The 18255-nt window shown below is 33.9% G+C and overlaps 1 protein-coding gene across 1 annotated transcript; it reads right to left on the bottom strand.

Moving 5' to 3' along the window:
• Positions 1-17176: 17176 nt before the first annotated feature.
• LOTGIDRAFT_73774 (hypothetical protein) lies at positions 17177-18052 on the bottom strand (the record flags this gene model as incomplete). Its single annotated transcript, XM_009065119.1, has 1 exon — positions 17177-18052. A coding segment is annotated over one exon (876 nt), but the record flags the coding sequence as incomplete, so codon positions are not given.
• Between the last annotated feature and the right edge of the window lie 203 nt (positions 18053-18255).

Below are 18255 nucleotides of genomic sequence, written 5' to 3'. Positions count from 1 at the left end.
AGTGTCCACTTCTTTTCCTCTCGGATCTCGGACGGACTAGTATTTCATAACTGTTTAATTTGTGGGTAAAAAAATCGTTTAAGTTGTCTCCGCTGCTTAATTGGTATCTAAAATGGCGTAATAGTTCATAATAAAAAATAATAAACCAATTATTTTGGTTTTTCATAGGTTAGAATTAGGTATATTACATGGAAGTGACATATTGCAAATAAGGTATTTGGCAAGAGCAGATAACTCTCTCTGAAGATTGTTTTTGAATGGACAGAATGTCGTAGTGATTTTTGCGCGGTCTAATCACTGTGTAATAAAAAATTCGCAAGACAAAATAATTTTCATTTCTAAAAAATTATTCTACTTAAATAACAAAATTTTATGAGTAATTATGTAGAATTATAGAATTTTTCTCTTTCACTGCATGACGTACAGGTACAAAACGAGGGATATCTTACTTGGACAACTGTACAACCTATAAATTAAAGATGGGTTTCCTTAATTTTATTGTCAAATTAAGCAAACTATTTTCGCAATTACGTGTAGCAGTGTACCATGAGGTAAATGTAACCTTATCGTTCAATTTCAAATTTTCGAGCACTTTGTATAACACACCGAGGTTATTATGTTGTCGGAAAATGTAGACGCACGTAGAGAACATCAGTTAATGCGAAACCGAGATACAGCGAGTGAAGTAGAGTCACTTTCCAACAAATTTTCTCTTTGTCAGACCATAGAAAGATAATGCAATTTAAAGAAATCGGGAAAAACTTGTATATGAACGCTTCACTTATTTCTATAGTCATTGACATTCTATTTTCGACATATTTTAAACGTGTATTATAAAGGCGTGGTATTAAAATAACAGAACAATACTGCATTTTAAAAGAGCCGTCAGATTTTCTATTTATAGTTATACGTTCTCATATAAATAGCCGCGAAATCAATGGAAAGTTGCAAAACACTTGTTAACAGCTAATAAAAATACTAACTCTTATCGACCATATAATATTTTTCACTGATTCTCTAATTGCATTTAATACCAATTACCACACAAAATCAATTTGCTCCTTAAATAACGCGCTTATAGTATTATGATATTAGAATACTACAATAAGGTCTGTTTCAGAGTATGTTGTAGCTCAATCAGTTGAACGTTGAAATCTTATGACGTCATGTACCTTGTGATGTCAATGGAAAGTTGCAAAACACTTGTTAACAACCAATAAAAATACTAACTCTTATCGACCATATAATATTTTTCACTGATTCTCTAATTGCATTTAATACCAATTACCACACAAAATCAATTTGCTCCTTAAATAACGCGCTTATAGTATTATGATATTAGAATACTACAATAAGGTTTGTTTTATAGAGAGGTTGTAGCTCAATCAGTTGAACGTTGAAATCTTATGACGTCATGTACCTTGTGATGTCAATGGAAAGTTGCAAAACACTTGTTAACAACCAATAAAAATACTAACTCTTATCGACCATATAATATTTTTCACTGATTCTCTAATTGCATTTAATACCAATTACCACACAAAATCAATTTGCTCCTTAAATAACGCATAGTATTATGATATTAGAATACTACAATAAGGTTTGTTTTATAGAGAGGCTTGTAGCTCAATCAGTTGGAACGTTGAAATCTTATGACGTCATGTTCCTTGTGATGTTGGAAAATGTTGGTCACGTGGTACAAGCATTGAATTGCCATCCATGATCTGACATAATTGTTGAGCTCTCTAAGTTTAAGGTCACTTAACATCAAGTGAAATAAATCGCTAAAAAAATGGAGAATTTGGCTGTGGAAAAATAAGCATTGGTTGGTATTGTCAGCCGACCTCTAACATTGTTTGGTAGAAAGATCCTTAATATCAGATTAACATAGTCCATACATTTAGATTGAGTTAAGCGAGTGTTCAACTAACTATTAAACCAACTAAAGACTGAGTAAGACTGGTATTGTGTAATGCCAGAATAAAATATGTGGACAGACAGACCTTTTGACCACAAACTTAATGACTATTTACATCATTGACATTTGTTTTAATCCATTGGAGTCTACTATTGTCTCTGTGAATTCCGCAGATTTATAAATCGTTTTCTAGTGTTCTAAGGTCACAGTTGTACATTAGACCAATAGATGAGTCCTAAACGTTAATCAAAAAGTCGGATAGTACTGGCAAAATAAATCAAAATCAAAAAGCATGTATTTACTTCGTAAGAAAAGGGAATACATTATCAAAGGTTTGATTTGGTTTGGCGGGAAGTTTGAGCGCCAACTCCCCCAACGTTGACGTTGTTCGTGAAGAATAAAACACAAAGCTCTAACGCGATAACGGTATTGAACTGATGGTCTGGTTAAGCTGCGATTACATGTGAACGTAGGCGTACATCAAACTCAAACTTAAACCTGATAACATGACGTGTCCATACGATGATCCCGCAAAATCATCAACACAAAAGGGAAACTGCGTGGTAATAGGTCAGGAAACCCAGTTATGATGTCATAAAGGGGATTCTCCCATTTTGGCACCTTGAAACATGTCCATAACCATCCGCAAACGCAAAAAATCGGTCACTGAGCCATGCGTTCCGCTTATGAAAGTGTTGAGTTTTTGTGTTTGAGGACACGTGTAAGCCTAAATTTGGACTTTCTAAGAAATTTGATAGGATTTGCTCTAGTCCGTTTTTATGAGTTTGCGTTTGAGTTTGAGTTTGCGTACACATGTAATTGCAGCTCAAGACATTGCATGCGTAGTTTTGTTACCAGACTGCACCAGCAATTCATCAGTAGGCAATTTAAAGTTATAATATGTTTCCTAGTCTTTTTCGAGCACAAAAACTGTTACCTTAAAATCAACTATGAAGATGGAAAAGCCTGACGCACAACATCAAGTACATATAGTGAAACCTGTCTAGAAGGCCAGTAAGACTGAACTCGAAGAGGATGTACTTTGCGGCTTGTCACGTAAAGTCACGTTATGTATATTATAAATGACAACATCAAAGAAAATACATTAACTATATAGACTTTTAATAATTGATACGCAATTGAAGAGTTTTAGAGTGATATATTTATGATATGTGACGCAACTGTTTATTATATTTGCTCTTTCAATTTTCAATTTCCTGACGACTCCTTGGCTCAAATGTCAAACTTCATTAGTAAGGAACTTATCCGCAAACACAAAGAATCATCATATCGCTGCCGTTTATAGGCACTAATGACCACCTGTCAGGGAAATTGTGAAATTTGCATTGAAGAAGACTGTATTAAAAATATCAGGAAAATGAGAAGATACATTACCAACAATAACCTGATATCGGCAAGTTTATTAGCGTAGGCTTAGGGATAATTTTGCTGGTAAATATAGTCCTGATTCTTCCTTTTTCTGATTGTATCACGAATACTACAAAACTACATAAATTATAAATTAACTATATTGTCAAGAAAAGCGTCTCATTCGTAGGCAATATTAATATGGCAGTTAAAATGGTCTTGTCTCAGCTGAATGGTAAACACCCCCCCCCCCCCCTTTCCGATAGTCGTGCTTTCACTAAGTTTTATTTGAGTTGGAATATCGTTCAAATAATACAGAAAACTTGGAATTGACCAAAAACTGCTCTCAATTTTCAAAAAGAAAATACATATTTTTCTAATCACAAAGGTCACTTTATGTGTTTTGAAAGTGATATTCGTTAGTACTACTCGAGTTCTTATATTCCAATTTACGTAAACATTTCGGTAAGATTAGATTTTCCAACCCAGCGGGCCCCCACTCATCTAGTTGAGCTACTGTTATCTGCTCTACCTTCCTTGGGATTACGGCGCCAGTTCTTGGACTGTTATATGATCTCACAGAACGTGGTTAATTAGATACATTCAACACCCGACTTATTTACATTGACAGATTGCCTTTCTAACCACTAGATCTAAACGGCAGCCAAATGCGCCGTCAGTCACTGAAGTGATTTGATTGATCGTCAATCAATACATATACTGTATATGAGTCTAATTCTGTCACAGACTCTTTAATATAGAAGACAAAAAATAGCCTTTGCCACTGAACGGAACTTCATGCGTGGGAGAGTTCCGTATGATTTTCGACAACACTGTTTTCTTCAAGCGTTAAGAGTCACGATAAAAGTGGTCTAGTATTAGAGTTTTCAAGTAGGTACTGCTTCCAATGTTCAGTCAGTGAAATTTCTATCTTCGATGCGTCGGTCCGGAAACTTTATCAAAGTTAATTGCCTGATAAATGACAGGCGAACAATTATAAATGAAAGAAGGTGAGAGGTTGTAGGGTGGCTAAACAAGTCAGATATGTCAAATCAAACCCTAAGTCGTCGCTCTTTGGATAAATTTAGACTTTGATTACATTTATAAAAAGGACGAAATTAGAAAGCCGACATGAAACGACTATGTCTAAATATAATTCAAATGAATTTTCCCGTCCGCAACAAACGCCATTAAGTTCTAAAGTTAGTCACATTAACAGACAAATGGCCAATAAAAACACCGTAAAGACTTCGATTTGTTGACTCTTTATATAGTAAATGTTGTTTTATAAATTTAATCGTTTACTATCATTAAAGGGAATTTACAGCGAAATTGTCGAGATGAAAGTGACTATATAATTATGCGCTCCTTATCATCTCGATTATCAAGTCAATCAGGTATTTTCATTGTGCAATAATAATGGCGATGTAGTCAAATGAACTATGTTAAAGTTCGCATTTGCCTATATTCCCATGAACGGATATTGAGTTATTTCCCTTAGTTATTTTTTTTTAAAAAAATCCTGCCAAAAAGCAGATCATTAGGGAACTTAGCCATGTAATGAATCTATACACCGTTTTGGTCAGCTACCAAAATTCGCCCATGATGCTTTCAGAAATATAATTGTCGTTGGGCTGGAATTTGACTAGATCCATTTCTCCAAGTGTTCAACAATGTAAGGGTTTTTGTTCATAAAAAAATAAAATTAGAATTTTGCATTATTGTCAAGAATTGTAGTAATTCTTGTTTATTAACTTCATTTGGTTTTAACCTTTAAAAAAAACTCCTTTTCCTTCTTTTTTGTTGCATTATTAGCTTAATTTCGAACTTATCTTTCCTTTTTTATAAATATTGAAAAATTAGTGTTCAGTTTGTATCAGCACTATCTACATTCTTGTGTCTGATTCGTCAATAATTTCATAAAAGGAAGTGCTGTTCTCAAATCACAGACCAGTGTAGTTGCCATTCCCATACTTTCAGAGTAAAAACTCTGGTCTTGAAATTCAAAAACACTGAAATTGTAGTTTACATTATATTGAGGTGCCTTATGCTACAGGCTGTACACTGAAAAGATCGATGGGCATGTAACAAGTGGACGCTTAAAAAATCTTTCAGCTGTGTTTGAGAAGGTCGGAGGATCTGGCATGGAATATTCATCTAGCATGATAAACGAAGCTCTGTGTGATACAGACTGTACACGTAAAAGATCCAATTTGACATCTAACCAGGAACCGGTATCATACTGGTTGTTAAAGAAAAAAAAAATGGCACTGATATGTTATAAGAAGAGAAAGCAAAACAACAAATGCTAGTGAATAAAGTGGCTTAAATACGTGAAAATACGTTGCATCTGAACGACTTAACTGGCGAGCTCTGGTAAAATAGACCGGGAGGAATCGTTTTGGACTGTAGAAATACTAAAATGGCCATGGAAGTTGTGAATGTTGTATTTTATTTAAAGAATAATAACATATTATGAACAATTTCAGCCATTTATTGTACAGATACAAGTTGTTTTCACGTTGTAAAACGATTTTTTTCTAATGGTTTTCATTTTTTCCTCGCATCCGTTCGTTATTTCTCTTTCTCTTCCTATTAGCCTACATATAAGTTTAAAAAATTCAACAAACAGTATGATACTGGTCCCTGTGGAACGAGAGAAAGCTGATGCCATTGTATTTGCAAAACTACTCTCAATACACAATATATAGCTGCTTAACTCGACCCCTTTAGCTTAAAGTAGAACAAAAATGTAGAAATAAATCCCTTTCTTTCTATTGAAGTTGAAAGTGAGCCGGATATTGGATGTCTGTTCTTTATCATATGATACAATCTTACTCCTTTTAAAAAATAAGATCAAAATGTTTATGAATTGTACAACAGAAAAGATGAGAAGTAACGGGGAAAATGAGGATCAGATCAAGGCCTATATTTCCAAGATTTCAATTACACAGAAACTAAGAAGACCAAAAGCCAACTATCATAGAAATTTGTTTTCCTATCGGCGTTGACCCTGTTGTGAAATTAGAATGTCTTGCCTGTGACCTAGCATTCACTTAGGAAAGTTGTAGGAGGGAATTTGTTTTGTCTTGCCAAGTTGATACTTGTAAATTACTTTGATTCTCTGCTAGAATTCCTTGTCACGTTTCAATACCAAGAGGACTTCAAAGCAACAAATGTCTCATCTATATCAAGCACTATGTCATTAGTATGGAATTGATAAGCTTTCAGGACTGTTCAAATAACATCACATGACCTTTTATGATGATTTTCCTCTAAGCCCTGGAACCGTTTAACTTAAGGACAGATTCGCCATTTTCGGGGGTTGTTTTGGGTATTGTATTTTATGTAATGTAAACTGTCTTCAGAAGTACTAGAAATGTACAAAAATCACATAATTCCTTCAAAAATACTAGGAATTTCACTTTCTAATTCTTTATACTATGTTTCACTTTTCATTTCGATTTAAGTCGTTTCTATGTATGGCAGAGTCGTCATTTCAACTTTCAAACGTGGATAATTCTGGACCCACGTGGATTTAAAGGCTCAAATTTCGACGGTGAGCTTTGAACAGTCACACTTCTTTTTGTCTTAAATTTCTTTTTAGGTCTCATTTTTCTTTTGTCTTCATTTTCTAAGTAAGTCTCCATATCATTTGTCTTAATTTTCTATTTTAGTCTAATTTTCATTTGTCTTATTTTTTATATAGGTCTCATTATCATTCGTCTTATTTTACTATAGAAGTCTCATTATCATTTGTCTTAATGTTCTATATAGGTCTCATTATCATTTGTCTTAATGTTCTATATAGGTCTGTTTATCATTTGTCTTAATGTTCTATAATAGGTCTCTTTATCATTTGTCTTATTTTTCTCTATAGGCCTTTTTATCTCATTATCGTTTGTCTTAATGTTCTATATTGGTCTCTTTATCATTTGTCTTATTTTTCTCTATAGGCCTCTTTATCATTTGTCTTAATTTTCTATATTGGTCTCTTTATCATTTGTCTTAATTTTCTATATAAGTCTATTTGTTTTTGTCATGTATGTGTATAAAGATTTTCTACTTAATTTTCCCTTTTTGCTAATTTTCTATATCAGGCGCGTTTAATCTTAATCTTCTATTTAAGTCTAATTTCTTAATTTTAAATTTGTGGCTTGTAAGCACGATAGAGACTACAGTTTTTATCCGCTCTTGATGAAACTTGGTATGCATGTATTAAGTGATGTTATCTCGGTCAAGTTTGGAATTGGTAACAATCGGGTGAACGGTTTCGGGGTTATTGCCCTTGTGTGCGTCAATGAGACCTTGTTCATGTTTGAATTTGATGATAATTTGATGAACTGTTTTTGTAGTTTTGGCTAGACTTATGAATATTTTTAAGATTATTTGAAAATTCATTATTAATCCACTTAAGACTTCGTTATCATTTCTGACAGCTGGTAGTGGGCGTATGTAACCTTGTCTAGCTATCTTTTCAATTTTAGTAGTAGACAAGTTTTTATTTTATTTTGTCTTACTTTTCTACTTGATTTTTCCTTAATTTTCTGTCTTATTTGTAAGTTAAACACTTTCAGTTTCAGTGGAGCAATGGGTTTAATAATATGGTCTAGTTCAATCTCGTCTATTAAAATCATAGCTTGTCTGTTGACTCTATTTCACCAAGGACGTCTCAGAACCTTATTAAACATTGTGAAGGCGTTGTGATACAAAACATTGTTTATTTATGATTATCTTTATGTTCAATAAATGTTATCAAAATGTTAAATAAACACAAACATTTAGACTGGATTAAATTATTTATTTTGATTATAGAATAAAAAAAAAAACATATTAATAGCTTGTTAGACGGTCTGAGTTAAATACAGCTCTAGATATTTTGTTTCTTTTTTTCCCTGTAGGTTGAGTACAGTTATGTTACAATTCATTTCGTTTCTTTTCTTCTTTGGGTGCATTTGGAAACGTTGAGACTGATTTCGATTTTTCTGTGGGTTGAATATCGTATCATGTGTTTTATTTCGGTTCGTTTTAATCTGAGAACTATTTTGTTCGGGTAAAGAAATGTACGATTTTGTGTTGTTTGTTTCCTTCGGATTGTTTGGGGAATGTCGTAAAAAAAACTATCTGGAGCTATCTGTCACTGATTTACAACTCTATAGAGATTTCCTATGTAATCGGTTATAGCCAGAAAGGGACAGTAGAAGCCATGATCGGCGTGAATTTGGACTCGCTCGATCAAAGGTTGGTTTTCAATAACTCGAACTACGCTTGATAGAACAAGAGGACAGACATCAGTGTAGTCAAGCAGTATCAACCATATGGCGGAGGTCTTAGTAATAAGTAATATATATTATACATGTAGATTATTTTGATGGTATAAGTCTGGCAGCCAATGAGTATAAACCATTTACACTCTGAAATAGAAAACATTATTTCGCGTTACGTTTTGCGGTATGGATCGTTAGTACTTGGCTTATTTCTTGAATAACTCTGGATCTTCTAAAAACTCAAAGTTTGACGCAAAGAAAACATGTATACACGGGTCTAAGTACGACTATTGCAACATAGCTTAATAGTCATACGTGGTATAAGTGGCAGTGACCTGTATGTTGGATTGGACTGATGCAATGGTGAAAACAGATGCTATAAGTATCCTAGAACTTATACTAAAGGGATAGTAATCGTTGTAGATAAGACTTTATCTTAGTCAAGAACCTGATGCTAAGCAGATGGCATATCATTATCAAAGACATTCCACGTTCGTAGAAGGTTGTGAAATACATGTATTAGGCACTGGAACGTGCTCATTAAGTCATCTTGATATACTAATAGGCGACTCATAGCTAAAATAAAATTTGTGCTTACCTCTTCTTCATATAATGATGTCATTTCATGTGGTAATTTGTGTTTTCTGTAATGTCTTGGTGTTCGGCTAACCGGTTCCTCGGGCTGTAATTGAGAAGTACAGATGAATAATACCTTTACGAACTGATGAACTTTTACGATGCAGGTCCAAATAGGAAAAACATAACAAAAAGCTTCCAATGATTTCATAGCGATATGCATGCTTGGCTTCTCATTGCAGTCGACAAGACTAATGCTCCATTTTCACATTGCACACTGCATGATGTATGTTTTGATTTAAGCAGAAATGTTGGATGTAAAGATTCATATCATTCCCAAGGGCGAATCGTTATATTTGGTCCCTGTGCAGAGTGATCAACACCAACCTCAGCTACTGGTTGTCCTTCATCTGTCTTAATGCTATCATTTACTTCTTTAACATCATCAACTTGATCTACTGAGATCTTTTCTGTATCTTCGCCTTCTTTCTCAATCTGTGTTTCAATTCGCTAAAATGGATATATATAGGGGCTGTGAATATAGGTTTCCGGATTCATCACAGCACAAACTTAAGGAACCGATCTGATGGGTTATGTATGGGTACGAAATAGACAGATATCATGAGGACAATCTATTGGGGGTATGTTTCTGGTACCAACCAAATGGGGGCAAAACTTATACTTAACCTTACAAAGTATGCTGTACTCTTGGCAGCAATTCGCTGGGCACTTCTGTCCGCACTCTGGGTCGCAAGTCTTGCGATGACTTGAAAATTATTAGTATACATGGGCACTGAGCAGAGGTCGGAACAGCGAAAGAAAACTTTGGACAACCATTTACAAACATTCCGGCTCCTACACAGCACGGGCTCGGGATGAATTTATTCTAGATCGTACCGCCTCTAACGGTCAGTAGCGGCGCCAGCCTTCCGAAACTAGGGGTACGAATAGGGGGCAAGGTAACTCAATGGGGGACAACTTTTTTAGATTCCAAATACGACAGCTTTGCGGAAGAGCAGTAGTCGCAAGAGTTTTTTTGTAAAAATATGATTAATTTGGTGCATTCGGAGACTAGTTTTTTGGCAATTGGGGGTACAAACGACTTAACTAAGGAGGAATGTCCTCCTGTACTCTGTACACCCACTGGAGCTGTTGATGGCGAACGTACCTCAGATGATCTGTAGCGTCCCTCATGGTTATGTAGTAATGGTACGGAATATCTATCATGTGTTCCAGTCTGATTGCGATTCTTCTGCAATTAAATTACATGTATATTGAAAACAGTTAATTCGACCTATGCCATTCGATGAAAAAACAGCTGGAACATCATTTCTTTATACACGAGGGTCTACCAGCTACTAAAGCACAATTTTAGCTATTTTTCCTACGTTAGATTCTTCTGCTAAACAAACTGGAAGTGACGTCATCGGGCATAGCTGCGCATGAGAATGCTTAGCAAGAACTTCGGGACAGTTTAAACATCCACGACATTTATATGAAGCTGTATCAATTGCTAAAGCGACAATATATCTATAATTAGGTAATAAATTTTAATTGGTACATGTGCATCCATAACCTTTCAGGATAGATCAATTTTCTTTACTTTGAATTGAATTTCAATGATATTTGGAACTTTATTTTCTTATATAAACTTAATGTTTAATACTTATAACTATCGATTTCAGAAAGTTTCTCGCAGACGTCTTTCATTGTCGCAAGATCTTAATCAGTCCAATTCAAATTTTATATAATATCAATGGCGTATGCTGAGGGGTTCTAGGATTCGACGACCTCCTCCTCCTACACGAGGTTTCGCTTTTCGGCTTTTCTTTTTAAGTTTGAGCATTTTGAAACATTTTGACTTGATTTTTCGGAGGAACAAGTCATTTATCAAGTGGGGTTATGTATGGTGTTTAGTTGCGGAATTGGTCGGTTGTCAGAATTTTGGCAATTATTATTTTTACGGGCCTTCATGATAATGGGCGTTGACTTTGTGTTCAAAGGATTAGAGAATACCATCCTCCGTCATAAAGCTACCAGCTACCATTTGGCCGAATTCTCTGTTGATACATCAAAATCTGTGGATGTGAGAAACGAAGCGCCCCAATCAACAACCAGTTAACACCCCTGCGCTTTTCATTTCCTTAAAGACCTAATCTATCAAAGCCTTTTTCAATTTCTATTTGTATTGTTAAAGTCTCCTACAGTTTTTAATTTCTTAACAATTCTATTTGAAGTACACCGCGAGTAACAACCTCTTACAGCGCGAAGAAAAAAAATCTGTAAGAGAAATTGTCTTAATGGAAATGTTGGGACAATGGACAAGTTCTCAGACCACTTTTTATGGCTGTCAGTGCATTCGTTTTACCACTTTTATTCATAACGGGTTCTTGTGTAGGTTTGTTCTTTGTACACACCAGCTATATTGAATCATAATCATAATCAAGATTTGTACATGAAAATAAATGACTGTCGCTATTCAAACGAGGCACATTCCGCAAACCCTGGGCTTAATCTCCCACTTCATTTAAATAACTACTGCGTTTGCTTTGCTCTTGGGTTCATTTCACCGGTTTAAACACTCTTTGCGATTGCTTGCTGATATGTTGTTTGGATTTCGGGTTTTGTTTTGCGGTTCGGACCGTTGTACTTGTTTTATTTATTCTGAAAGCAACCAGATTCACATAGTGAGATTAGACATACCATAGGACTACCCTACCAGGACCCTTTCTAACAGTCAACACAGCAATCCATATTTATGAAGCACTATTAATCTACTCAAATACTTTACCACGACAAGTTACTTCGAAATTACACAGATACCGGAAGTTACTCTTAGGCAACGAAACAGAACACCTGAAAACACTCTGAACAATCCTTTGGGACAGCCAAGAAAAAATAAAAATATCCACGAAGGACTTTTAACCCAGCCAAATGTTTTAATAAGAATTACCCAGACAAGTTACGACGATTGCCTTATAATAGGAACTTATTGGTACCTATTGGTTACCCCGACAAGCTGCCTTACCGATACCGGAAGTCAAATGATATTGTGAACGAGGCTTTACTTTACAAATCAATTGCAGGTTTTTCTTTATCTTGTCATAAGATTCTTTTATATCTTTTTATTGCAAAGATAACTGTGTCAGTCGATAGCTTAAGAATATCCGTCGACTAGTCTGTATTGTATATGTACCCCCAAGACGGCTATTTCATGTTTTCTTTGTACAAAAATAGAAGGAAGTATTCATCCAATTGACTTATTTGTCTCAGACCTATTACGTCTGATCTTCATAGACGTTATGTTTTTAGTAGGATGAAATATTATGTTCGTTGTCATAAGAGACATGTGTTTCATTCCCTTTTTTTATGATGATGAATCGAGAACTTTAAAAGTTCAAATCAGGAAATGAAATAATCGATTTTTACGCCCATTTGTTCTGTTCCTGTGGTCCTATTCAACCACATTCCCACTCGAAAAAAAACATTTTCTGTCATTTACATTCAAAAACTATATTGAAACATACCATTAAGGTGATTACTAGATTGTTCAAACTCAGACCAAACTTTCGTTCCGTTTTTTTTTTGTATCAGCTTTTAATTTTAATATAGCCACTTCAGTTATGGTCGACAGCCCTCTTGAACGTTTTTCAAATTAACCATTTGACCTAACTCGTTTGCTTTAACAAATCAAATGTCTGTCCTCTCCAGCGCTGGTATTTTATGACGCAGTGTTTATCAGGTGATTGTGCTTGTGCTCTCAAATTCGAAAAGTTACCCGTGGATACGTTCAGATGATGACTCATTCCGACAATCAGTGAGTTGATTTTGGAACTGCTGTTAATTTCCCCCTCTTTGTGAATAAACCCTCTTCCCCAAAGTCCCCTTCATTCCAGATTTCAACCTTGAAGTGCAAAAAGACGACGGTTGAGAAGCACTGGTGTACAGTGTACAAAGAGAACAGCGGAATGAGTCTCACTTTCTCGAATCTTTTCTTATAATCTTATTATTGCTTGAACAGCCTCAAACTATTCTATTTCGTTTACAATTGCAGACAAACGGGTTTGTCATTTTCATTCTGGAGAGTGGTATCCATAGTCCATATTTTCAATTAAAGCTCATGTTCAAACTTTATCAGATTTAAAGTCAGATATATACCAAAGCTATATGATATATATTTATTTAATGGTGCTAAATGGGAAATAACTCTGTTCAAAGTGTTAACACGATATTTCAAGATTTCAAGGGAACTGACACAGAATCTTGTGTAAAACCTGTAAAACCGACGAAACCCATGACAAAACTCCAGTCAGCGATAAAAATCGCCGCACCATTATAAGTAGTTGGCCCTCGTATGCCAGACACATGTTCTATTTATAACTCTATGACCTTTTCACAACTATTTTAACCACCCATTGAACTTTGTCTTAACCGTAGGAGTTTGCAGCAACTTTCAATGGCCGTGAGGCAGACATATTTTGAAGAGTACAATACATGTACATTCAACTTCTGTGGTACCCTTTGTCTGCTTGGTTACGGATGCCAGCACCGAATCGAACCAACTGGACAAACCATTTAACAATTTAATGAAATTGTATTAACGCTAAGGTCTACAACCTAAAGACTTCCGGTTTGGTTCGGTTTGGTGATTGGTAATTAAAATCAACCCAACGTTCCCACAATCTCTTCAAGAAAAAATTGTAAGACAAAGTATAATAGTTAAATCTTTTTACTCACGGAAGATGAATTTTTGGTATTTTTCTTTTTTCTGTTAGATTTTTTACCAGAAATCTTGTGGTCTTCATTATCGTCGTCTGTCATAGGCATCAACCCTTCCAACTTCAGCTTTCTAATCCTTTCTTCTTCTGCATCAGCTAACAGTTTCTCTTTATGATCTAGGTTTCTCTGTGAAATATATAAAAAGATATTATCTCTTACGAGTAGTGATACGAGGCTTTTTGGCGAATTCGAAGCAAGTTTGTTGGATTCTGTTATGCTTGGTTCCCAATATCTCAATAATCGGCACGATTGGAATCGTGATTTTGTTCGTTGTGATCATATCTGATCTTGAAATCTGTCTTGACAATTGTAGAAATCTTTTGAACAGTTCAAAATTTGAACGATCAATGGACAATCTGGGTCATTGTATCATATCGTATTGTTTCTAATCCTGCTTCCAAATCGGGATCGATATTAACAAGACAAACACAATGCTATGTTTAGACGTGTTGCGATCTGTCACGATGTATTACGCTCTAGGGGCCCATTGTTCGTACCAGAACGTATCGACTCCTATAAGAAATCTGAGATTTCAGAGAAATTCAGGTACGAATTGCCAATTTTGAAGTAAGAAAATACATTTACAGACAAGTAATGCTAGTGTGATAAAGTACATGACCACACGCTTTAAGGACAACAAAATACATATATAGTCATATAGGAGCCAAAAGGTCAGTTCTGTGAGCAGGCTCCATTTTAATGGAGAGGGGGAGAGAGAGGGATAGGGCTTATCCATGCTCAATGCCAGCTCTAAGGATGGTGATGTTAAATCCACTTACATGATGTTCTTCTTGTATTCTACGATGAAATTCTTCATTCCATTTTCTATCATTGATTCTTATGACGTCACTTCCCATCAATCTGATAAGTTCCTCTCGGAATTTGATGTTTTCCAATCTGCATAATAACATAATATACATTGTTGCTGTTTTAATGTGTTTTTGCTCAAATAGAAAGGTTTAAAGCTTAAACCAAAGTTAAAGCGAGTATGTATATTGTTTGTACCACCACATGCAAGTTCCTTCAAAATGGAATTTAATCCTACATTATCTTAGTCCACTATCACCGGTCCTACACGATAGAATTTCGTTTTACAAGGTGGAAATTATTTTTACAGTTGAAAATTGAATCTGGACGATGGAAATTGAATCTGTACGATGGAAATTGATCCTGTACGATGGAAATTGATCCTGTACGATGGAAATTGATCCTTAACAATGGAAATTGATCCTTTACAATGGAAATTGATCCTTTACAATGAAATTGATCCTGTACAATGGAAATTGAATCTTTACAATGGAAATTGAATCTTTACAATGGAAATTGATCCTGTACGATGGAAATTGATTCTGTACGATGGAAATTGATCCTTTACAATGGAAATCTGTCCTTTTACGATAGAAATTGATCTTTAACGATAGAAATCGATCATAAACGATAAAAGAATTAATTCCGAGATGGATATTGTAAGTATAGTATTGATCGTCCCACACGATGATAAGTGCTCGTATATACGATGACTTCACGATGAAATCGGTCATACACGTTGAAGATTGGTCCTTCACGATGTAAAGTGATCATACAGTATTTAAAACTTTTGAAGTAACGAATGCTTTTGAAGTTTTTCCATTATCTAACCCCGTATAAGATTTTTTACTGTATCGAATTTGAGTATCACGTTTACACACTAAAAATTATTTCTACAGGATCGAAATTGGTCCTGTCAAATATTAATTTTTCACACTCTAAACTAATCATACATATTCGAAATTGGTCATACACGATCAGGTGTGGCCATACACGATACAAATTAATCATACACTTTCGAAATCCGAATACAATCCGACACGATACAAATTCGATGTGGAATATTTCTAAATTCGTAGACGCATTTGTAGTATCACAATAAACGTTAATAGAAATGTAATAAGAACGAAGATTTTTATGATTGAATTATTGTCGTTGATAAGATCTTAAGTAGATTGAAGACTACTCAACTAAGATTATTTCATTATTCATATGAACACTTGCCAAAATATGTAATACATTACTTACACCTAGTGGATAGGATTGGGTAAGTATAAACATTATTTACAATAGTATGTATATATTACATTTACTATTTAAAGAGCAGATAGAAACATTTGACATAATATTGATACTGAGTTGAAAGGAATGAGTAAGTATAAACATAATTTACAATTTAAAGGATTGTACACCAGTATGTATAAATTCTATTTACAATTTAAAGTAAGCAGATGTATGTTTATCAAAAAAAGTGTTTACACCAAGGGGATAGGATCTAGTAAACATACTTTACTTTAAAATTTAAAGAAGTAAGTATAAGTGTGTGTAAATATTATTTACAATTCAAAAAAGTACACAGACACATGTAACACATTATTTACACTTATTGGAAAAGAGCGGGCAATATTGTAAATAGTATTTACATTTTTATGGAGAAGTCACCTGTATTTTCCTTTAGATAGAAAGAATTTGTTAAAGTTCGTCATCTGTTTGACCAATCGCACCTTATTCTCAGAAACAGGGTTTAATTTTAGCTAAGCTAATCAGTTTTAGTGTTCACAGTTCACCGTCGAAATTTGAGCCTTCAATTCCACGTATGTCCAGAATTATATGCATTTGAAAGTTAAAATTCGTCTTTTCTGGAGATTAGAAAGTGAAATTCATTGTTTTTTATTTTAGAAGGAATTATGCGATTTTCGTACATGTCTAGTACTTTTGCAGATTATTTACACATTTTTAAGACTCAAATTAACTTCTAAAAATGGCGAACCTGTACCTTTAATGTCGGTAATTCCATTATGTTCGTGTCATTGGTAAGATTATCACGAACTTTGGTTGACATAAGGTCACAGACATATTAATGACCTTTCTAAGAAGTAAGACTGTACTTTTCTTGCACAATCCCGTTTGAAGTAAGGGCTCTGCATTAAATATATAAAAACAGACTCTTTCGTTTTCTTGTGATAGCTTTAGTTTAGATTTGTTTCGTTTATACAAGATATAAAATATATATACAAGATTGAAGAATGATATACAATATTTAAGAAAGGTATACAGGATTATACAATGGTATACAGAATTGTAGACAGTGACTGATTGTAGAATGAAATACCAGATGGTGTCACATAGAAAATTGAATATTTTATACAAAATTGTAGAATTTTGAGAACATTGTAGAACAAAAAACAGGATCAAGAATCATGCACACATAATATTGTAAAATGATATACAAGACTGCAGAATGATATACAAGACTGTAGAATGATATACAAGACTGTAGAATGATATACAAGACTGTAGAATAAAATGATAAGATTGTAAAATAATATACAAGATTGTAGAAGAGTATGCAAGATTGTAGAATAATATACAAGATTGTACAATAGTATACAAGATTGTAGAACAATATACAAGATTGTACAATGTACAATAGCATACAAGATTGTACAATAGTATACAAGATTGTACAATAGTATACAAGATTGTACAAAAGTATACAAGATTGTACAATAGTATACAAGATTGTACAATAGTATACAAGATTGTACAATAGTATACAAGATTGTAGAACAATATACAAGATTGTACAATGTACAATAGCATACAAGATTGAAGAATAATATACAACATTTAGAATAGTATGCAATACTAAAGAACAATGTACAATATTGAAGAATAAGATACAAGATTGAAGAATAATATACAAGATTGTAGAAGAGTATACAAGATTGAAGAATGATAAACAATATCTTTGAATAATATGCAAGATTGTAGAATAATATACAAGATTGTACAATAGTATACAAGATTGAAGAATAATATACAACATTTTAGAATAGTAGGCTATACTAAAGAACAATGTACAATATTGAAGAATAAGATACAAAATTGAAGAATGATATACAAGATTGTACAATGTACAATAGCATACAAGATTGAAGAATAATGATATACAACATTTTAGAATAGTATACAATACTAAAGAACAATGTACAATATTGAAGAATAGGATACAAGATTGAAGAATAATATACAAGATTGTAGAAGAGTATGTAAGACTGAAGAATGATAAACAATATTTTTGAATAATATGCAAGATTGTAGAATAATATACAAGATTGAAGAATTATATACAAGATTGAAGAATAATATACAAGATTGGAGAAGAATATACAAGATTGGAGAATAATATAAACAAGATTTCAGAGCAATATACAATATTGTGTGTAGAATATAATATTCAGTATTGTTGGATAATATGCAAGATTGTTGAATAATTCAAAGATTGTGGACGTATATATGCAGATTGTGAATGAGGGG

The sequence above is a fragment of the Lottia gigantea genome, assembly GCF_000327385.1.
Source record: "Lottia gigantea unplaced genomic scaffold LOTGIsca_68, whole genome shotgun sequence".
Classification (NCBI taxonomy): domain Eukaryota; kingdom Metazoa; phylum Mollusca; class Gastropoda; family Lottiidae; genus Lottia; species Lottia gigantea.
Note: the sequence above shows the minus strand (reverse complement) of the source record. Positions and strands in the feature narration are given on the sequence as shown.